The sequence below is a fragment of the Amphiura filiformis genome, chromosome 11 (genome assembly GCF_039555335.1).
Source record: "Amphiura filiformis chromosome 11, Afil_fr2py, whole genome shotgun sequence".
In the NCBI taxonomy this organism is placed as follows: domain Eukaryota; kingdom Metazoa; phylum Echinodermata; class Ophiuroidea; order Amphilepidida; family Amphiuridae; genus Amphiura; species Amphiura filiformis.
This window is the reverse complement of record NC_092638.1, coordinates 48,979,408-49,003,115: the sequence shown is the minus strand read 5'-3', so window position 1 is coordinate 49,003,115 and position 23,708 is coordinate 48,979,408. Positions and strand designations below refer to the sequence as shown.

The 23,708-nt window shown below is 36.1% G+C and overlaps 1 protein-coding gene across 1 annotated transcript; it reads left to right on the top strand.

Annotated features, from left to right (window-relative positions):
- Positions 1-7,544: 7,544 nt before the first annotated feature.
- Positions 7,545-23,590, top strand: LOC140164928 (cyclin-F-like). The gene is made up of 14 exons (XM_072188326.1): positions 7,545-7,662; positions 10,700-10,854; positions 11,280-11,386; positions 12,426-12,493; positions 13,168-13,418; positions 14,216-14,329; positions 15,325-15,548; positions 16,182-16,346; positions 17,271-17,394; positions 17,854-18,034; positions 18,657-18,744; positions 20,230-20,481; positions 21,678-21,871; positions 23,017-23,590. Exons 1-14 carry the CDS (start codon positions 7,656-7,658, stop codon positions 23,400-23,402), a joined length of 2,316 nt encoding a protein of 771 aa, XP_072044427.1. The 5' UTR covers positions 7,545-7,655; the 3' UTR covers positions 23,403-23,590.
- The last annotated feature ends 118 nt before the right edge of the window (positions 23,591-23,708 follow it).

Below are 23,708 nucleotides of genomic sequence, written 5' to 3'. Positions count from 1 at the left end.
TCGATTTCAGATCTAAAGTGATGTATGCAAGAAGGATAATTCACACCTTCTGTAGATAACATAAAATGTGAAATCGACCAACTTTTTGAAGGTGTTTTTACTGTAAATATATCTGTCCGAATTCAAATTTAACCATGCACGTGTGTATGCAGTGGGCGGGCAGTGGTGTCATGTTCACTCACACAGCTGTGCTAACCGCAAGACTTGCTGGGAAGTGCTTAAATCATCCTCTGTGTAAGAACTATACCAATCTGGAATAGGCTACCCCAGGAAGCAGTTGAATCACCACCTGTCGCTGTCTTCTAAGCTGTGGCTCTTCCGGTAGTGCGGGATCTCCAACCCACTATCACCCATCATCGACTCTAAAAGAGATGAAGAGGATTTTTACTCGCACTTTGTATATCTGCACCTACACAACTGCACTTTGTGAAGTCTCCATGGACAAGTTTCAAACTTTCTTGGAGTGAACTGACTGAAGACTGAAGTAAAATTCCCTACAATGTAAAGTGGATAATCATTTTGGAAATCCCCCAGGAAGTGTTGTAATGTGACAGGTTAATGTTTATAATTGGCTTGGGAATTTCCAGATTACATCATACGTATGTTGTGAGAGTTAATGAAGTATGGGCTTTTAAAGTAATGGGCCATTTTGGTGTTTAGTATAATGAAAATGGACATGATTTTTATGGAGAAATAGTACTACAGTGTTGTTGTGGGCTAGGCAATGTGCTTACAGTCCATATGCCTAAACGCTCATAAAGAAAGGTAATTGCAACTGCCCAGTATAAATAACGGAGAAGATCTATAGAATACATCAAAGTGCGTTAACTCTTCCAAGAAAGGAATATTCTTCTTCTGTCGACTTGCTGAAATCTGGTTTATGAAACAACACATCTGTCAATATAAGTGGGTAATTGGGAATTTGGGTGAAAGGTGTTTTTGGCCGGGTTTTTTTGGGCTTGATTGAGTCTTGTAACGACTCGTAACAACGACAACAACAACTCATGGACTTGCAGCTAGAAACGCACACCCTAGACAATCCACAGACTTTCGCAGCCAGGATTAGCTCCCCGAGTTTCGTACGAGTTACAACGAGACAAGAAGCAGTAAGTTACTCGTTCAGGGGAATTCCAAACGAACTCAATTTTTCCACGAGATCGAGAGCGTACTCGCGTACTAAACCACCGTAAGGGTTCGAACCCGCAACTTCTTGCACCACAGTCGAACGCCTTATCGATTGAGATAATTTGACTGACAATGTCACAATTGCAGCATCATATATGCTTAAGTTTTCACAGGATATTTTACTTCATAACATTCAAATCGCGTGAAATCCAGAATTGTGAGAAAAATAAAAGCCAACTGACCGCACTACCAGCTAAATAATTTTTGTCGATCTGTGTGTTGCATGCTGTATACATAATTTATGTCATCACAAATACACTATAAATTATCATGATTATAGTTGTAATTTTGATTAAGCGTGACTGTGTCAAAAGCAACACCACTATTTTGCTTTGAATACGTGTCCAGCACAAATATTACTGAAAATTGTAATCAGTCTATATATTCTAGCAACAATCAAAATATTTCAAAAGTTAAATTATGTTTTTGATTACTATATATTCAATGTCATGACTGCAGGTATAACGATGCATGGGTACCTCTCTAATATTGCAAATTTAAATTCGACAGCCGTTTTTTTAAAAAATGTTTTCGAAATGTCATTGTAAACTATTTTTGCAAACATTTTTGGCCAAATATTTTGTCAACACTTATATAACATTATGTTAAAATCATTGCACCCAGCAAACACAGAAATGAGCTGAAATGTTCTTAAAATGTTTTTTACAAAACGTTTTAATAACATTTAAATGTCGGGTTATATAAAGGTCGTGAAAACATTTTATAAACGTTATTGTAAATATTTTGTGCAAATATTTTTTGCAAAATATTTCTTTAACCCCAAAATAACATTCTGTTTAGAATGATTTATACCAAGTTTTCAAAAATGTTTTTGGAATGTTATTAAAATGTTTGCAGTAAATTACCAACAAATGTTATTTAATGTTATGATAACGTTTTATACCATTAATGTATGTACCCTTTATATAACCCGACATTTAAACGTTTTCTGACAACCTTTTATAACCTTTTGTGAATTATGTACGTTTTGTGTTTGCTGGGATCATTATAAGTTCAATGTCTAAATTTTGCAAATCTAACACTTATATAGCAAATTAGCAAAGATGTATCTGGTGTTAGTCAAGCTAAGGAGCTGATTTGCTACGTGTATTTTGGTTTATTCTCGACCTTTAATAAGTGACAATTTGAAATACTAGGGAAAGAAAACGAATGAGGTGTAATTCACATCGAAGAAATAAAGTCCACTCAGATGGGGTAAAGTGTTTTTGGACCACCCTGTACATACACGTACACCTATATAAGAGACGTAGACAAGTTGATTGGATGAAGTTTGAAGGGTAATTATTCCACCACTTAACTTATTGCGATAACAATAAAAAACTATTTAAGAGGAAAGTGTACTCAACTCAAATGAACTTCTATCAAAGGAAGACAATAAACAATGAAGAGATAAACATTTAAACTTGAAAAGCAAAAGACACAGGTGTGTTCATGATCAATGAAATTTATTATTAAAAGCTAAACCATGATCCGGGACCATGATACAGGGGAAAGAAAAATAACGCATCGCACACTAGCTATAGCACAACTAAACAAATGTTTTTACTATGCATTTGATAACATCTTAATGGTTCTTGAAGTAATATTTATCAGAATATAAATTACAATACGTATCTCATTTTATCGAATAGGCCTATATTTTATCCCAATATTTTGTACGTTGATTGTTGCATTTAATCCCGGCATTTAATTCTCCTGGATAAAACTCTGGAATTCGGGGAGCTTCGGGGCGCAGCCTAGCCGGGGTGGGGTGCCATGCAGACTTTTGGATGCTGATTTTCTCTATACCTACTTTTTGCTGTTTTTGCCACCCATCAGTATAGCAATTTTTCACAAAAAAAAAGCACCCAAAAAGCACCCAAATTTGCCATAAATTGGGCGCTTTTAGGGCACTTTTCAAAATGCGCCCAATTGGGCGCATTGTTTCCACTAAAAACCCACCCATCGATATACCAAAATTGCTGAAAATTAGGTACCCCAAAACCGTGGCACATCCCCGTATAGCTTCAACCATGGAGAACCCCTCCCAATTGTAAAGAAAAATTAATACGGGACGGGACCTTAAATAAACCGTTATTAATTGGTCCGAAAAAGTTAGTTAAGGTTTTTTTTTCCTCTCTTTTCTTGTTTTTTTTTTTTGGGGGGTGGGGTGGGGGTGGGGGTGGGGTGGAGTTGGCTTTTTGAAAATTCCCGACGTTGAATTCAATACCAACTAATGGTGTAGAGTAATCTCGCTATCAATAATAGGCCTATTTTTCGCTAGCGCTTCAATCGCTAAATTAAATAGCCGCTAAATAGTTCATTTATAATGGTTTTACATAGCAAGAGGATGCAAAAGATTCGTGAAATTAAATTGTCACAAAAAGATGACTTCTTGCCAACTCGCCAAATTAAGGTTATAAAAATACGAGGTATTAATGGTCGAAGCAGCCATAAAAATCGATTTTCATTATCTGAATCAATATATTATTGAAAAATAACACTTTGGTGTTTTGCAAAACTTCATTCTACAAATCATATACTTTGAAAACCTGCTTAATTTATTATTGTTAATGAGTTATGTACGTTTTACAAAAGTGTTGTTGTTTCAGCCCTCTTTACAACATAACTCAAGAACCACAGGACCTAGAAAAGTATATCTGTGATATTTGAATTCTTCTACACGCTCGCTATGAATTGAGCAATGCAATTTTTGCTGAAGCTCACTACTATTCGCAAGATGCTGTGAACTACATTTTTTTTTGTTGCTGCTTCGACCAACAATACCGTACGGGGAAGTGGGGCAAATTGGTCCACCTAATGTCCCATTTTGCCCCACCAGATTTTACTCGGCTATAATACTAATACCCGACAACTTGCGACAAGTGACCACTACAAAACAAAAGGTACATCACCAAGTGTCTAGTAGACTTACGTTTCACAAAAATTGGTGCCGGTCGGCCTCCGGCTTCATTATTTTATTAAGGTGTCTTTAAGGCGTCCCATTTTACCCCACTGCAAGATTTTTCTGTAACAGAGGCTGGGGTAAAATGGGACGCCATTGATTTACTATTGGACATTTTTTGTTGGGGCAAAATGGGACTGTTTGAGTTAGCACACAGTAAATCAACGGCGTCCCATTTTACCCCAATTTGGCATATTTCTAAAAGAATGCTTTTCTTATAATTTTCGAAGAAAAAAGTTACAATTGTCTTATTTAATTGAAAGGGTAGCTTAGAAGTTATTTTTTAATTTGAGAAACACTAATCCGGACCATTGATTCAGATATTGAGCCACAAGTCGTGACCTCTGCTTAGACATGACAAAAAATGGAATACTTATTTTGATGTGTAAAGCTTACGGCACGCAAAAGTTCCTGTTTAATGAAGAATGGTACTCTCAAACGGTTTGAAATATAAATAGACATTATATCAAAGGTTTTTGTTGCAAAAATGGGCAAAATGTGACTATTTTAAGGTATAAAAGTATTTCCGAAATCACTGTCCCAAATTACCCTGTGTCCCAATTTGCCCCAAGTTACCCTACATCGTATTTTTCAGTGATCCCAGTAGTCTACTGTATAGTATAGACCATTTAAATTTATCACCCCTCAAATCCCACCATGGAAAATCCACCAATCCTGTTCTGATCCAACAGCTATATCTAATTTCTCTGGGCAGGGCAGTCACCGGGGATGTGGATGTGCATGTGTTGTGTTTTATGCATGGAATGGTACGAATTGTTTAAAAAAGGAATGCAAAGCGAAAGTGCAAAAAAAAAAAAAAATTGTTTTTAAAAATTGCCTAAAAGTGAAGGATAAGTCATTAAAATTGTCATTAGGTATTTTTGAAATTAAACAAACTAGGCGGTTACCCGTATTTGGCGGTTCTCGGCTGTCGCGATTACCTGGCTGATGGTGACTGTAGGCTACTCACCAAGTTTTATGCCCATAGGACAGTTTTTTACCAAGCTGCACCCACCCACCAAGTTTGAGGAACGCGCGACCCCCGGTCTCCGAGAAAAGGGGCGGACAGACAAACAGACAGACAGACACACAGACAGATTCTGGTGAATTATAGTAAGATTGGCAAAAAATGAGGAAAACAGCAGTAGGGCCTATTGTCAAAGTTGAAGCCCCATTCAAAGCTATTCAATGATAGGCCTACATGTACCTTATTTATGTAGGCCTACTGTTAGTACCTAATGACAATTTTAATGACTTATCCTTCACTTTTAGGCAATTTTTAAAAACAATTGTATGTAAATTACAGATTACTCGTAGGCCCTAAATACCTTATTTTGTCGTAAACGACTTTCGGCCGAACCACTAGCAGGCTACGGTATGTTAGCACATATGACAATGACAAAGGTATCAAAATCTGAATTTTGATAATGATACATATTTTATGCATAAATATTTTGTGTTTTTATGTTAGGAACGGATATTATTGTTTTTTTTTTTCTTTTTTTTTTTTTTTTGCTCTTCACTTTTTCAAACCATGCAAAAAATATTTGGGTCAACAAATCACAACTTCCGTCGGCAAAAAATATTTCCGTCGGTACATTTACAAGTTGTGCCCCCTCGGTTCGAAAATCCTGGCTACGCCACTGTGTTTTAGGGCCTACAGTATTCGATATATTTTATTTCGAATTTAAAATTTCCATTTGTCAACGAATGTTTATTGAAGTAAAATCGATAGGCCTATATCGACCACACCGTAGGCATATTCGTAAACAAACACTAATTAAAATGCGGTATAACCGACCAAAATCCCAAAAAGTAATGCCATACATATGCAAACCAAACAGAAACATTTTTGTAAAAAAAACTAACAATTGCTGGAAAATGAAAAAAAACACACCCAATAATACAATAAATGACTATAAATGAATAGGTAAATAAATAAATAAATAAATAAATAAATACTTAGAGAACTTTTAGTGTAGGCCTATACAATAATGCCTGTTGTTCTGAGAGTTACATCCCCTCCATGATCACAAAACCTTCCTAAAATGTTTCTTGTATCTTAGGGGTGGTGCAATAATTATGTGTACCCCCCGGGGGGTGAATTATAGGGGGGGCAAAGATTTTTGGCAGGCCAGAAGGGGGGGCAAGCATTTTTGGCACGTCAAAGGGGGGGTCAAGCGATTTTGGCAGGTCGAAAGGGGGGCAAGCAATTTTTGGCACAGATATTTTGGGTACCGTTTCTATATTACGCCCTAAAAAGGTGTAGGAAAACGTTAGGAACACGTTTAAATATGCAAAATTTCCTGCTCGCTCCCCTCGCATTGTATGATAAGACAATTTAAGGTTTTGTAGATACGGGTTCCCCAAAATCTTGCTGTGTAAGGGGGGGGCAAAGATTTTTGGCACGTCAAAAGGGGGGCAAAGGTTTTTGGCACGTCGAAAGGGGGGGCAAAGATTTTTGGCACGGCCAAAGGGGGAAGCGATTTTGGCAGACCATTTTGAGAATTCACCCCCCGGTACACATAATATTGCACCACCCCTTAACATGGCTATAGAAAGCATTCCAACTTCCTAGACATATTTTTTGTTATAACTGAATTTCAAAAAATAAAAATATATTTGAGGAAACCTCAGCAAAAAAGGAAGCGGGAGGGAAATAAATAAATAAATAATGGGATAAATAAATACAATAATGTGATAAATAAACAAATAAACAAACAAATAATTGAATAATTAAATAAATAAATAAATAAATAAATAAATAAATAAATAAATAATAAATAAATAAATAAATAAATAAATAAATAAATAAATAAATAAATAAATAAATAAATAAATAAATAAATAAATAAATAAATAAATAAATAAATAAATAAATAAATAAATAAAGAAAGAAAGAAAGAAAGAAAGAAAAGAAAAGAAAGAAAGAAAGAAATAAATAAATAAATAAATAAATAAATAAATAAATAAATAAATAAATAAATAAATAAATAAATAAATAAATAAATAGAAACAAATAAAGTAACGAAGAAACCTTGAAAAAAACCCAACTGAAATGACAATAAAAAAAATAAAACAGAAACGAAACAAAAAAAAACGTTTATTTTTTTCAGCTCAGGCCACCTAAACTACTTTATAAACCATTAATGGTATTTGAAAGGATCGCAAAAATCTCTAGTTTAAAAAAAATGTTTTTTCAAACATGAAATGATTTTATGAGGTTTTTGCCACTTTCAATAATTTTAGTTTTCCGGTATTTTATCATGATTATAATAATTTGTTTTACCCGGGTTCATAAAGCATAAATCTTTGGACCAATCAGAACCCTTGAATTATGTGAATGTTCAACCGAAAACTATAGAGGGCGGGCTTTTCACAACGGTCTCTTATGTTTTGGTTTGGATGCATGCATGTGTTTGTGTGGTGTCTCGACGTGGTGTTTTTCTTCAATTTTTACACTCATTGACATCAGTTTTTAGTGTTTTTTCTATTTGTGCTTGTAATGGAAGGTAAGTTAATTGTACTTATCGAAGAAAAATTGCGTGCCTTAATTTTAAAAGTGAAATATGAGGGGGATTCCCTCATCCTAAAACCCTCCCACCCAGCTGATTCGGCGCTCGAATAGTAACGGCTGGTGCCGGTGTAACGGAATGCGCGGTTACCTGAGTTTAGTTCAAAATTTAATATGTGCCCCTTTTCTCTTCTACCAGTTCTAGGTTTTTGGTAACTGGATCTAGTATCACAATGGGTACTTGTTTAAAATATATTTCTTAGCTTAAAAAAGATGTTTCATGGTTTGTTTCAAGAGATTTTTGAGTCCCAATTTTCCTTTCCATTTTTCGTGAATCATGTTTTTAAGCTTACCGGTTTACCCCCGGGAGCCTTAATATACCATCCTATGATCCAGACGATGATGCGTGCATGCATCATGCTTACAATTTCATGCTAAATTAAAATTACAGACTCAGATTTGGTATTAAATATGGGACTCCATGCTCTTTTTTATGAAAATTCTGATGAGTTTTTTGCTAAGCTTTTCCAATTCCAGTTGCCAAACATTGAACTTCAAGGTTTATATGTACGGTATTGGAATAATGGAGGGCAGCCAGGGCTTCGATAAATGAGGGATATTAATTTATTATGGGGTACAATTTTTGAAAATGGTGAAAACATTCTTTTCAACATCATCGGAAAAGCAAGAAACATACCGGGGAAACATACTTTCAATTCATAAAATCAGCATCACTAATATATTGTCACATTAAAAGGTGAGTAGAAAGTGGCAAAGAATTGGTGAAATGAGGGAATTTTTTAAAGAAAATTTTCAGAAAAGTACATCACGTTTTTCGAGAAATTCACCATCTTGAATAAATGTCGAATTGCGTCACACAGTAAAAAACCTGTCAAACGTGCTTGAAAATTCTTGATACGTGAGCATAAATCGCTGTCAAAACGAGTGTACATCAAGCGCTTACAGTGCTACGCAGAAGTTTTGGCAAGTGGCAGTAACTGGTAAAAACCTGTGTTTTTGCCTGGACTGGTTTAAACCGGCAAAAATAGCAAAAAGCTGAGACTAGTATGTAGGCCTATACCATTGTAGTCTCAGACAGAAAGCTCATAAACAGTAAACATACATCTTTTAATGAATCATTCAACTTATTTTTTGTCTCATCAAGTCCTTATAAGGCCCTTCGCACTTGATTATTAGTTTCCTGTTTAAGATTTTGAAAAAGGGACGAGGTGACTTTTAATTATTAATTATTAATTATATCTTTTATTTTCTTTATTTAGTTTGAACTATTACAAGCAACTATTGACTCGTTTTGACTAGGGCGGGCATTTAATTATTTCACAACAATATTTGATTTTATAAAGAAGTGAAGGTGGAGTTGTACTCTTTGTTCATTCATCATTATTGTTGATATTATTAAAGTTAGAATATGGCAAGTGGAAGTTGTTGAAAGTTATTTTAAAGGAGAAAATTAGAAATAAAGACAAAATAATTAATTATTTTGAGATTTTCAATTTTGGACGCGGGCGGTAAACAGGAAACTAATAATCAAGTGCGAAGGGCCTAATGAAAAAAATTTTGAATTTGATACTGGTATGCCACATTTCAGTTAAATGGAAATTAATTCGTTCTGAGATCAAAAATCGGAACTTTAAATCACTTTTTAGTTTTTGCCATTTTGCGGCAAAAACTGTTTTTGCCATAGCGGTTAAAACCATGTTTTTTCCACCTGCGGCAAAAACCTGCGAACCCCGAGTTTTAGCGTGGGTGGTTAAAGAAAAGATTGAAAGATAAAGCTAAGCACCGGGAGAATTTGTGATGCGCAAAAAACACCAAGATTCACGAATTTTGGGTATATATATAATCGCAAATTTTAAGTTTGGACGCAAATTTTAAGATTTTCCCAAAATATCCAAAAAGTAGGCTAGATTCATTTCTAAAAAACTTAAGTTTTCACTATTGAAAGAAATGTCAATCTGCAACAATCCATGCAGCATGCAGAAAATTAACCAATGCAACATGCCAGGCAAAATATTTTCTAGAAAAAAAAGGAGAAAAATATTAAAAAATTTTAAAAACTGCAATTTTGAACTTTTTGGGGAAATGCACGCATTTTGGGAATATTTGACAAATCACGAATTTTCCAAGACTGTCGCGCAAAATTTGCTCTCAAATATCTGGCACTTACCAAGTGCTTGGATAAAGCATATTTGATGAAATATAAAGGTACCGTATCGTCTGTTTGTATCTAGCTAATCATGTTTGAGCTTGTTGATGCGAAAGTTGAATTTGATAAAAAAATCTTATAGCTCGGGTGGTCAAAGAAAAGATTGCCTGTTTTTTGTGTGCAAAACTGCAATTTCATGAATGTATTTTTGACTGGAAAATTCTGACTCTAAATTATGCCTTGTCAATGTGTCATTTGAGCAATATTTGTGGTACCGTACCAGATGTATACCTACTTTTGTGCGAAAATACAGGGTCATCGCGAGAAATATTTTCCTAGCATATATTGAGCTAACACCTCAGCTACTTGGTTTTTCACAAGATACTAATGGAAAAGAAATGGACAAATGTCCATCATTTTTCATCAGTTAATTTTTTTTACAGAACGTTTTCTTTACGCACCAGTCTCTTACATAAGACATACCATCACACGCTTGATTGCACTAATGCACATTATCCTTGGCAAAAGTACCTCTCTCGTCCTTTAATTGACCGTCGAAAGGTCATCGTAGTTATGATGCCTGTTACACATTGGAACTTCGCACTGTACATGATGCTGAAGAGGTACTTTTATGCGCGCGCCATAGGGGAAATTATTTCATGTTTCGGGTTTTATCGGAATTACTCAGTATGAAAAGGTCTATAGAATACATACGGTACCAAACGTTTTTCACCTTGGGACTAATCTCCATGGTCAGACCAGGTCTAAAGTTAGACTTGGTCTTTTTTTGTGCATATGGACCGTTTAGTATATCACTTTCAGTTTATGTTTTACTAATTACCATTTACTTTATTGTAAATTTATACAGATTCAGAATCCAGTCCAAGACCGTACATGTTGCGGAAGCGGCGTGTCAAGTTTTGTCGCAGAGTGTCATTCTACAATCTTAGTCAGCTACCAAGTGAAGTCTTACTGCAACTCTTCAAGTATCTTCCATTAAAGGACTTGTTATCACTTAGACAGGTAAAGTAAAAAATAACTAAAATAAAGACAACATCTTTTAAACAAGGTTTAAATTGTTTGCTAATTACATTTTAGTGAGTTTATATATCCAGGGATCTTCCGGAAATTGCCGGAATTCCGGTAATTTGGCCATAAAAAAAAATCCGGAAATGTAAAAAAAAAAGAATTTTTTTTATTTATTAATTTATTTTTTTTTGCATTTCCGGATTTGGATGATGATAATTTTTAAACCAAAACCAAGACCAGCAAATCTAGGTCATACACACAGGATCGATCTAAAGATCAGGTCTGGAGACCTCTATCCACGATACCTGGTGAGAAAATGGGCTCAATGTTTCCAGTTTTGGGAGTATTATTGAAAATAATTGCTAAGAAGGATCTCATGAAATATTATGAACAATAATGAAATGAATTTGACTTTGTAGGTTTGCACACATTTCAAGTGGTTGATAGACTGTAATACAAGCCTGTGGACAACTGCAACTCTAGTAGGAGAATGGCCAACAGCAGCAAACTACAGGCACTTTGAAAAGTGAGTTGTATACCTTACTGGACATACAAGAACCAGTTTAGTGAGCTTCAAATTGGGGCACCCATTTTCAAGGCCACTATGCAAGGATAAAGAAGGGCACCGGGGCCAATAAGGGATAAAGAATGCCTTGAACTTAGTTGAAGCTGACAAAGTGATAACAGAATGCCTTGAAGTTGACAAAGATCTGGGGGCACCAAGGCCAACACTGAAAAGGGACAGGCAATGGTCTTGGTGGCCTCCCTGAAATTCAGGTCATGTGGCTGTAGACTGATAGTTGACTAAGGGCATGATTTTTCGGGTAATTTTGTGTCCCATGTAAGTTACAGGGTGGGTACCCAGGTACCAGTATCACCAGGAATTGAGACTCAAGGTGGAGTGCAAAATCTCTAAACAATTATGTGTGGGTTTCCTAGTGTGGGTAGCAATGATATTTAGTGAAAATATATCCTCATTCCTGCAAAATAAATGTAAACAACAGCTCCTTGTTTGGCATGGCTTGATCTTTTAATTTATAGTTAATTTTATCCCAGGAATAGAACTCTGGCCTCTTGCAATTGGATCTTGTAGCGTCTAGAGAGGGACCAAGTTTATAAAGTAAAATTAAGAGCCCTCAAGACACTGTGTATCACTTTTTATGTCATTTTGAGAGTGGAGAACCTACCCTATTTTTACCTTCACAATAAATCAGGCCTCGAAATAAGCCAGAATTTCTGAGGGCCATTTGGGTCCTCGATCATTAATGTTTGAGGGCCCTCACAAACTTTTGTGGGCCCAAATTTGGGCCATTGGTTTTAACCTATGAACCCCACAAAAAAGTGAGAAAAATTGTAAATTGTTTGCGGGCCATTTGGGCCCACTGGATGTATCTTTTGCGGGCCCTCACTAATTTTTGGGGGCCGAGGGCCCTTGTGCCTTACTTATTTCGAGCCCTGCAATAAATATGGTTTATAAATTAACACAATAATTATATATTTTGAAAAGAATTAGTGGATCTTGAATGATATACTGTAACTGATCTGTTGTTTTGTTTCTTTTACAGAGCTGCAGATCATGGCAATGTAGAAGCATTACTCAAGCTAGGAGTTGCATACCTGTACAACGAAGGCAGTAAGTAGACCATGTTTGCTCACAACTTATAAGTAGACACAGTCACAAGTTCACACAATAGGCATGAGAATTTTTTTCGTTTTTTTTTTTTGTCAATAGTTTTGCAACTCCTTTTCATTTCAGCCTGTTTTTGGTACTTTTTGCCAATTTCACAGGCATTTTCATTTTTTTAGGACAGTGCAGTCTTATGCCTGACACAACCTGCCTGCCAATTGTTCATTACATATAACAGCATTTCTGATTTGCTATAAAGACCTAACCTATTAATACCTACCACATGGGATGTATGTATTTCAACTGGAGGGAGGTTAGCCCACTGTTATCCCTAGCCAGTCCTCAAAGAATTGATATTTTTATGGGGCTATTTTATCAAAATAAAAATAAAATCAAATGTAAATTCAGGTACCATAATTGAGTGTTGCTCATTTTACATCTGGGCTGTTTGAAAAGTTTTGATGTCATTGTGAAGTTGATTTTACTGATGGCATAAACCTAAGAACCACAGCTAAACCAGTTTAATTTGTGATCCAAAACTATTTCCAATTGATTGACCATAAATGTGGCAGTTTGTTAATGTGATGTTGTACTAGTATATCCTTCCAATTAATCAAGAGAATTGCAAAAAAAAAAAAATATCAATCGGTTTTTAATTGTAAAACTTTTTTTCTTCACAGCACCAAAAATAGAAAGTAGTACCCGAGAAACAAATGGAACTAAAGCAGCTGAATACTTTCATCGAGCGGAGTCGCTGACACCAAGCAATACATTCCCTTTCACCTGGCTGTTTATCAGACCCCCATGGAGTCAAAATGGCTCCTGCTGCAAGGCTCAGGTCTTCAACTATCTCAAGAACACGTGCAAGGACAACCAGAATGCCAGTAACTCAGTACTTTTATGCATAGCTGAAATACAAAGACTACTGCAGGTAAGTTGGCAGTGGGTGGAACCATTCTAGTAAAGTCACAATTATGTATTAAGTGATGTGTTTTGTTTTTACAATTCAAACAATGTTGCTTTTCTAAGATGACCAAATATCACCCAAGTTACCTTATCTTCTAGCATTGTCGCTGCTACACAACAGTTGCAACAATCAAATGTTTAAAGGTTATGTCTTGAGCGACAGTGGTCAGCGAATTCCAAAAGTCTGCTGAGTAAGGGTGTGAGTGAGTCCCGGGTATCCTATTGTAACCCGGGCAGGGAATTTTTTTTAAAAGTAATTTTAATGTTTTGTATTCATGTTTTACTCTATTAATGATATCAAAATGCATTCAGATTCAATGACATGATTACAAATTATAAATTTTCATATTAAAAACACAAAACATTGTACAAATTTAAAAAAAAAAAATTTTTAGGTCAACCATTAATAATACTAGCATTTAGGTCTAGGTCCAAGGACACTACAAAACTGAAAAAAAAAAAAAACTTAAAAAAAAAATTACCCGAAAATCACACCACTAGTGCTGAGGCTTGTGGACATCACTGCCAAGTTCATAATTAATTGCTTGTAAAAAGCGGAACAAATGTGACAATTATTTTAAAAATGCAATTTAAAAAAAATAGCAATAAGCATTTCTTTATTTGGAAATTTTAGGCCTCGCTATAAATCAAAACACAGAGTAATGAAATACCTGGACTCAGTGTGGAGAATATAAAATTCCTAATTTCATTATCCTTGGTGTTGTACTAAAACTGAAATCATATTGCAATTTGTTATTATAGGAGGAAGGAGAAGAGAGTGATGAGACTCCGCAATATTGGTACAGATTAGCAGCAAGTCACGGCTCTAGTTACGCATCTTATCTACTATGGCAAGAGCAGGTCAAAGAACGTCCTGTAAGTTCATATATGAATAGTTTGGATGCATAAAATGTGATAAACATTGGAAACATGTTTATTTGCTGGGAAGATAAGTTAAGACTTCACTCCGAGATATCAACATTTCTCATAATTTCTTAAGGGATCTGGAATGAGCGTTTTGGGTGTTTCGACAGCATTTTTTGTGGGACATGAGAGCACATCAGACATCGAATTGCATTCTGAATACGAAGAATGTCTTTCTGATATCAAATAATTTTCATTTTTTGAAATTCACGGTATAATACAAATTTTATGACAAATTATTAAAAGTTGATATTTTTCACATTTTTGATATATAACCGCCCTCGAAGTAAATTTGATAAATTTAATGATATATTCTTAAAGTGTATGTAGCTGGGAGGAAAAGCCAACGATCAATTGAAAATGTTAACGTTTCATATTGAAGATATGGATTTTTTTTTTTCTAAAAGACCTAATTTTTTTGGTGTTTTGGGAAAAAAAAATCCATATCTTCAATACGAAAGGTCAAAATTTTCAATTGATCGTCGGCTTTTCATCCCACCTACATACACTTTAAATATAAATCATCAGATTTATAAAGTTTACTTCAAGTACTGTTAAATATCAAAATATCAATTTTAATGATTTGCCATAAAATGTGTATTAAATTGCGAATTTCAAAAATCAAAATTATTTGATATCAGAAGGACATTCTTCGATTCAGAATGCAATTGATAGGTCTGATGTGCTCTCATGTCCCACAATAAATACTGTCCAAACGTTCATACCCCTTCCCTTAACATTGGGGAAGCAAAATTTCCTTCCCAATCTCAAAATGTTCCTGGAATAAGATTGCTGAATTCCATATTTTTTCAAAGCCTGGTAAACACCAATATTCTTGGTTAGTGTTTAGCTACCTGAGTAATGTGTGTAAGTTATATCTCTTGCGCAAACTTCTAAAATGCCCTGTTGTACATTGAATTTTGATTTTGAATCCATCTCATCTACAGGACTCCAGCACATCACTAAGCAGTATTCGTCAACTCAGGGAAATAGCCTCTCAGGGATGCATGGTGGCGCACAACCACCTATTAGGAGCCTACGGCAAGGGACACTACGGTGGACTAGACGAGCAGCAAGTCATGAAAGCTGTCAGGAGCTTTGTGCAGTCATCACGACCCACTAACTCACATAATGTATTCAATGTGCAAACAGCTTTGACCAGTTCTATGAGGTGAGTTCAGTATATTGCTACCAGCATCGAACTCGACAAAACATTTTATCCGGTATTGCATTTCAATATACTCTAGAATTAAACTGGTGGTGTATAACATTTTTTATTGGAGGAATTAGAGTATAAGTTGGTCATATTAGCTTCACAAAATGTTTTTAGTCCAACCATTAGTATTACTATTAGAGATAAATGTTTTAGTATCCAACTCGCCTATTTTCACTCAGAACAGATTTGCTTCATTTCAAAAAAGGTTCGATGGCAGTATTATTTCTGTTTTTGGATAGGGGAGGAGCTGAAGAAATTCCAACAATATGCAGGCATGAGAGTTTTCAGGTTTAAACCTGAAAGCATGTGTTTTTTTTACCAAAATTTAAGAATTTTTGTTTATTTTCAGGTCGTTTTGGGGTGTTTTGCTCATTAAAACACACACTTTTTGTATCGTTTTCAGGTTTTTTCCATAAAAGTTGATTCTCATGCCTGAATATTAATGAGTAACTTGCACATAGTCTAATTTTAAAATGAACAGCGTTTTGATATATTTTATGAAAATGCATTCACATGCATTTGTATCTATTGATAGTCAGTTACAAAGCACTGAATATGACTAATATTTTGATAATGATTCCATTGCAGGTACATTCTTATAGATTGGCTAGTAGAAGTATCCAGTACCAAAGAGATCTCAAGGACGACCATACACACCGTTGTCCACTGTGTTGACAGATATCTACTATCCAGACCGATATCAAGGGCAACACTTCAGCTGGTTGGCATTGCCGCAATGGTGCTAGTATCAAGGTAAGTGCTTGTTCTGAATGTGAAGGTTTCCACAGACCGGATTCTGATATGAAATTGGTCAATAAATGAGACAGAGAGAAAGAGCCCTATTCTCTGAAAATTAAATGTAGCTTATTTTATGTTTGTTGTAAGCAAAATCAATTTTTTCCCTAGATATGTAAATAAAAGTTAAAGATAAGGGTTGCCGTTGAGTGCTCAGGAAAAGTTGCTGGCTTTTGCTAAAAATTGGGCTACCATACTTTTGGTAATATATCAAGAAGTGTACATTTTTTTTGTGGTAATTTCCATTCATTTTGCAACTTACTAAGTGTTTCATGGCCACTTTATTGAGTGATAATAATAATAATGAACACTTAATAAAGCGCCGGTCTCTGTCGAGAGACGCTCATGGCGCTTTGCAAAAAACAACCAATGTACAATGATACAAACATATTATAACAATAAAAAACCAGTTCATCAGTGTTGTATAGTTCATGATATGCAAAGGGTCAATTAAAAGCATTTTGGAACAAATGTGTTTTCAAATTTGTTTAGAAACTACACAAGCTCTTGGCAGAGCGAACCGAAAATGGCAGATTGTTCGAAATGTTTGCAGCTGATACATGAAATGATCTGCTGCCCCACTGGTTTCTGGCAACTGCTTCTTGAAGAAGTCCTTTTGTAGTAGAACGGAGGTTACGAGTTGGTGAATACATTTCTACAAGTTCATTTAAATATGCTGGAGCTGATATATACAAGATCTTGTAGAGTAGAGAAAGGTATTCAACTATTTGTTCATGTGGATATTCGCCCAATTGGGTGAGTCACCATGAAAGTACCCAAAACTTAGGATTTTGGTGCCTTTTTTTGTGTGCACACCTTTTGAGGAAACCCTGATGAGCACTCCTTTGATAACATTTTCCTTTCCTGTTTGATAAATTGTAGGCTGCTTGAGAAAGATATCTTCACAATCAGGGAGGCAGCTTGGCTCACAGAAGGTGCTTATAAGTATGAGGAAGTAGTAAGAATGATGGGAGATATCGTAGCAACTCTACATGGACAAATCAGGGTAGGTTTCTTTACATGTAAACACTTGTCACCTGTGCTCATGTTTTTTAACAATTTGGTTTTTTTTTTGTACAGGAATTATTGCATTTGGAGGAATTTTGATTCCCCATGTTAAGAAATTACAGGAATACTTAAAAAAAAATGTGGGAAATGTTATAGCACTATTTTCATGTTTTTTACATTTTCCCATGATTATGTATTCACTCAGACGTCAGGGACCATTGTCCCCTTGGTATACACGCGTGAGCATAGCAACCAGCTTGTTAAAGTGGAACTGCACGTGCGCGCACTGATTTTACAAGGTTTTTCCCTCTTGTGTGACGTTAGCCCAACCAGAATAGGCATATTTGAAATTACCATTATAATTTAGGCAACTTATTTTACATGAGAAATTGGTAAATTATTCATGCATAAAATAAGTAACTGTATTGTTTTTTCTCGCTTTCTTTGTCATGAACAGGTGCCAATAGTATTAGATTACCTGGGAGTAATCAGTATGCTGGTAGAAAACAACAAGAAAGCACACTGTCTATCCCTATTCATAAGTGAACTTAGTCTTCTGTATGCTGAATTTGGACCCTATCCTCTTGGGAAGATAGCTGCTGCATGCGTGTTATTAGCAAGATTGATGTTATATTCAGGTGAGAATAAGGGGTTTCATATTGACATCATTGTTTATCAACAAAGGTGAGGGACTGATCTATCGATATGCTTGAACGAACCGCTACACTGTTCAATGGCTTTCTTGTACTATAGGAAACATGGTGGGTGATTTAAAATGCACCTGCCCTGAGCAAACTACGATGCATACAATGTTGTAGCATTCTGTGATTTTGTTGTTTAGGCCCAATAAAGTAGCGTATGTGGCACATACGATGGTCTTACAGCAAATGAAAAACAAAATTAGCGTGCAAGACTATCGTAAGTGGCACATACGATAGTCTTGCATGCATTAATTAAAATTGCATTGCACTTACGATATTTTATTTTATTAATTAAAATATAATTAAGCAATTTTGAAACTTAAAAACTTGGTTTAAAACGTGTGTTTTTATATGGCCTTCCAATTTCCATAATTCGTCAAAATCTTCCATAATTCGTCAAAATCTCACTCTGCCGACGTATTACTTTTAGAGTCGGGAAAATTTGGCTTGCACTGTGTTGTTTTAACAGTTAATTTATAAGATAGCACCACAGCCTGATGAATTCAAGGATTCTGATTGACAAGTACTTTGTTTTCATTCTTATTTCCTGCATTTTTAGATCAACCATGGCCAGAGAGGATAGCTGAATACACAGGCTATACAGTTGCAGATCTCACAGAATGTGTATTCCACCTGTATAAGAAATGGTAAGTATGTCAAAGAACTGACATGATAATGATATGTGTCAATTTGTTTGACCAGTTGTAACTCCTGAAGTGTTGGCAAGTACCTAGGGGATGACCGCTGGTTGACTGGCGGTTGCCGTTGTTTAGAACAATAGAAACCGACTCCAACCGGATGGAACCACCCGGAACGAGCGTTTGACTACCGGTCAAGTTTTGATTGCATCCCTAACAACAACAACAACAAGCAGCTTTTATATAGCGCTGTAACATGAGCAAAACACGACCTCGGCGCTTTACAGAAAAAATATCTTAAAACTATACATCTTACATTACTAATTTAAACAAATAAACAAAGCAGCATGAAACATGGGGGAAGAAATTAGTCCGGGAATAAATGAGTTTTTGTTTGGCTCTTGAAAGAAGCAACTGTGATAGAGTTTCTGATGACATTTGGTAAAGTGTTCCATAACATTGGGGCAGCATGTGTGAAAGCGCGATCCCCTTGAGTAGTGAAAGTTCTGTTGACAACAAGGCGAGGTTGGTCGTGCCCGGAACGCAGGTTGACAGATGGAATGTAAATGTGAAGGAGTTCAGTGAGGTAAATGGGGGCTTGATTGTGCAGGCACTTGTAGGCAAGCAGAAGGGTCTTAAATATGAGTCGCTGTTTGACTGGCAACCAGTGCAGCTCTTGAATCAGAGGAGAAGTGTTCTCACGTCTGCTTGCCCGGAAAATGAGACGTCCCTAGGGCTCATTCGGTTGCACTTTATGTGAATCAAAGATTGATTCCCTCAGACTCATTTGACGGAGCATCATCCGATTGATTGATGCATAGATTCTGATATTCTTGCCAAATTACCAGCCCTAAGTGTTTTTCGTTTTGATATTTCAGTTTTAGCTTGATAATGCAATTAATACTATAAATGTCTGACATCAGTTGTGCCAATGACCCAATGTGACAGTTCAGATTTAATGTGAACTTCTCAGATTTATATTGAATTTCTCTTCCAAACATTGAGGATTTTTCCAACAAAGAACAAAAGCAGCGTATTATTATTAATGATTTAAAATTGTCTGACATCAGTTGTGCCAATGACCAAATATGACAGTTAAGATTTAATGTGAACTTTTCAGATATATATTGAATTTCTCCTCCAAACATTGAGGATTTTTTCCAACAAAGAACAAAAGCAACATATGTGACCATCCATGACAAACCCAGTGTAAAGGTGCCAGTACACATTCAGAGATATGGATCAATAAAACAAATAAAATTCAATTGAAAACAAAGGATTTTAAGGCAAATTATTGAATTTTGAGTACCAAGTTTACAAGCAATTGTGAAATGTGATATACCATGTTAAAGCTTGTTTTATGGGGATTTTAGCCAATTCAAAATCTAAGATACTGAAATGTGCAACTTTACACTGATTTCGTCATGGACGGTCACATATTAATGATTTAAAATGCATATGAAAATAAAAAATGCTCTCTCTGATCACCTCCAGCTTCAACGAGGAACCAATGGTAGATCACAGGGACGTGATCTTGGCAGCGGTCAAAGAACGATACCAAGACAACGAGCAGGAGCAGGTTGCTAAGATAGACATCATCTCCGAGGAAGACCTAAGGATGATGCTGTGTGTTGTGGAGGAGGGTAGCATGGAAGCCGCATCGCTGAATCAAGCCTTGTTAGACATGCCACACATGGAGATGGAACCGTTTGTATTGTCACCGTCAAGGCGACAAAGATCTGGCAGGTGAGGATTTTGGTGATGGTGAATTCCTAGATTGGAAACGCCTTCGATTTATGGGCACATGAAGAGTATGCTGGTCCAGGCTCAGGCAATTGTTAACAACAATTGGACAATTATTACGATCAAAAAAGAAAACAATCAATTTAACCGAGACAATTAAAGTATTTTACCGACTGTATTCAATTTCAGCATGTTCAAGTGTGTAAATTGCAAATCCACTCTCATAAAGAATTTATAAACAACTTTGCTTATTTTAAAATTTGCTAATAATTTATTACAGATTCTTGTTTATTAGTGTAGTATCAACAAAATTATCACATTCTCATACATATAAAACGAGCGACATGCAGGTCCAAAACATTTATTCGATCGTTCGTGATGGTCATTGTTGTTGTTCTAGGAAGTAAAATTGAAACATTGATGTGTAGTCAGTAGGAACAAAAGGTCAGAGATGCCAGTTTTCAGGTTTTAACCTGAATTCAGGTTTTTTGTGAGTTCAAATTCCCACGTTTTTATTTGTTTTTGGGCTTTTTGGCCTGCATTCACACGCTTTTCAGGTTTTTTGAGTGAAACTGACTGGCATCTCTGAAAGGTCATGCTGAAGTTGATGCAGAAACAAGGGAGTGGCTGGTCAAAATGCATCCTGAGATCTAACTCTCTCCCGGTTTTATTTTTCATGCATGCAAGAAGCAGTTCAAGCCCAATGTAATTATAGGCAAAATAACAAATTCTCAATCATGAAAGGATGTACCTTCTGCGTCAGCGTACTTTTCACAAAATATCACCGTCGCGTGACCTGCATGACCGAACCTTCACCTTGTCTAGCAACGACCATATGATTGGTTAATTCTCTTTGCGCTGTAAGCGCTGTCTTTGCGTAGTACGCTCGACGTGACTGAACACCTGTGCGTACCCAAGTTGGGTTACTCCTTCATGTAACTATACAATATAATTAGGGTTAGGGTTAGTTAAGGGTTAGGATTAGGATTAGCTTACACAAAATAATTACATGAAGGATCGACCCCAAGTTGGCTCTCATGATCGAGAATTAGATATTTTGCCTATAGGAACCGGAACCTTTCACCTTCTGCTTGCTCCTCGTGTGCAAATTCAATTTTATTTGTCATGCCAATGTAGGTACTGCCAATTGTTCCATGTGTCAGAAAATAACAAACTTGTACATGCTTTCTTCCCATCAGTTATTCCAAGACCCAAGAGGCAGAAGCTGAGAGAGAAAAGCGGGTGGTGACTCCTACCATTGAGGTAGAGGAACAGGAGATAGATAACGGCTTCAAAGAACTCCCTGCTAAGAATGATAGCTTTGCATCTCTTGGATCCGGATATGAAGGAGATGGAGAAAGCGAAGGAGAAATGGATGCTATGGACTATCAAGGTATGTGGAAGAATACTTTGGGTACAATTACCGAATAGGGTGCAACTTGCTAGACTTGAGTCTAGTACTCGTTTACGGAGTTTAGGGTTGGGGTGGGGCAGCCTTGTAATAAGACTAGTAGAGTTGCACCCTATTCGGTAATTGCTTTATATTTGGAACGACTTTGGAATAGTGGTCGTCACCTCAAGAGCTAATCCTAATCCTAAATGCTCATCCTAAAATCTTACCTCTTAGGTTGGCAATAGTAAAAAAATTTAAAGTCTAGCTGAATATTTTGTCATAATTATGAGTTCTAAAGTTTGTAGCTCTACAACTTTGATGGTGGTATTGTCAGGTCAGTGCAGCCACATCAGCATAGAAATCCTCATTGATGCTAGATTGTAATAAAAAAAAATCATACAATTTTTTATTTTTATGCCTCCAAATCGGATGTGTTCTTGCTCAAAACTAAAAGCAAAAATGTGACCCATCACATCGAAACACGACAGTTGTCGTCAAAAATGAACTTGTAGATTTCTTACCAAACTAAAGGACTGTTTTAAGCTTTAAAATGGCACCTTTTCCATTAATATCGCATGTAGAATGGCAATATTATGTGACAAATACACTTCAAATTTCTTATTATTTTCTTTATTTTTCGAGGTACATTTTCATTATTATCAAATGTGAGTTTCCGACAACTGCCGTGTTTCGATGTGATGGGTCACAAATGTTCTAAAGATGGGTGTCCTAATCGACAGCCTCATTCCCCCACTTTTTCCTACCAAAATGGAGATTTTGGCATCCGCAGAAAGCTCGTATTTTTCTCATAATCCCGGTGAAATTTTAGGCCCAAATTATTTTCCATTTAGATGTTATGAATGAAAAAGTAATAGCCTCATCCCCAATTGTGGTATACCACACATACCATTTTATGGGCCATTGTGAATCAAAACGGCTAGTGCAATTACCTCAGAACTTGGGAATTGGATTATTTTGGATGGTACAGGCCTCAATGACTATGAGGTGCAAAACACATTGCGAAAAAATCTGGCCACCTACCTTTAAGCGAGTGCGTAAGTGTATGTGAACAAATTAAATTAAATGACCACATTTACCATGCTTGGCAGATATTTCATTTTATATTTTCATAAATTTTTCCACAGATATGTCTCCAGCCAAACCAAATGTAGTGTGCTCAGAAGCTACCGTCCACGATGAACCAGGACCATCCTGCAGTCAACAACCCACTCAAAGAAACGCTCGGCTGTCAAACTTTTCAATACATATCGATGCCATGGACACTAACGCGGCAAAGAACTCTGAAAATCCCAATTGTCTTGTCAAACGCTCACCGAGGTTACGTCGTGTGAAAGGAAAGAGCTTTCAGATAGACGTGAACGGAAAATTGCAATTACAGGCGCTGAGGGCGCCTTTGCAAAGGGTTGAAAACGAAACGAGGCCAATGACGAGAAGACGGATGGCTGGGAAGAGGAAATCAATGGAAGACCAGACTGGTAATGGGTCAGACAGCATGTACTTTAGTTTATGATGTGTATGATAGCTTGTCATAATACGACCAAGCAAAATCAGTCGGAACTTGGAAATATAAAATTTTCAGTTTCTTATAAGATAGTGAAAAGCACATACAAAGCTGTATTTTGCAGAAAACCTCATTGAAATTGAACAACCACTTCCAAAGATATGAGCAATTAAAGAGTTTCCAAAACAAGAGGAAGCAAAAGGATATATTTCCTTTTTATGGCTATATCTCAAAATCAATATTTTCCGAGTTTCAACAATTAAAGAGTTTCCAAAATAAGAGGAAGCAAAAGGATATATTTCCTTTTTATGGCTA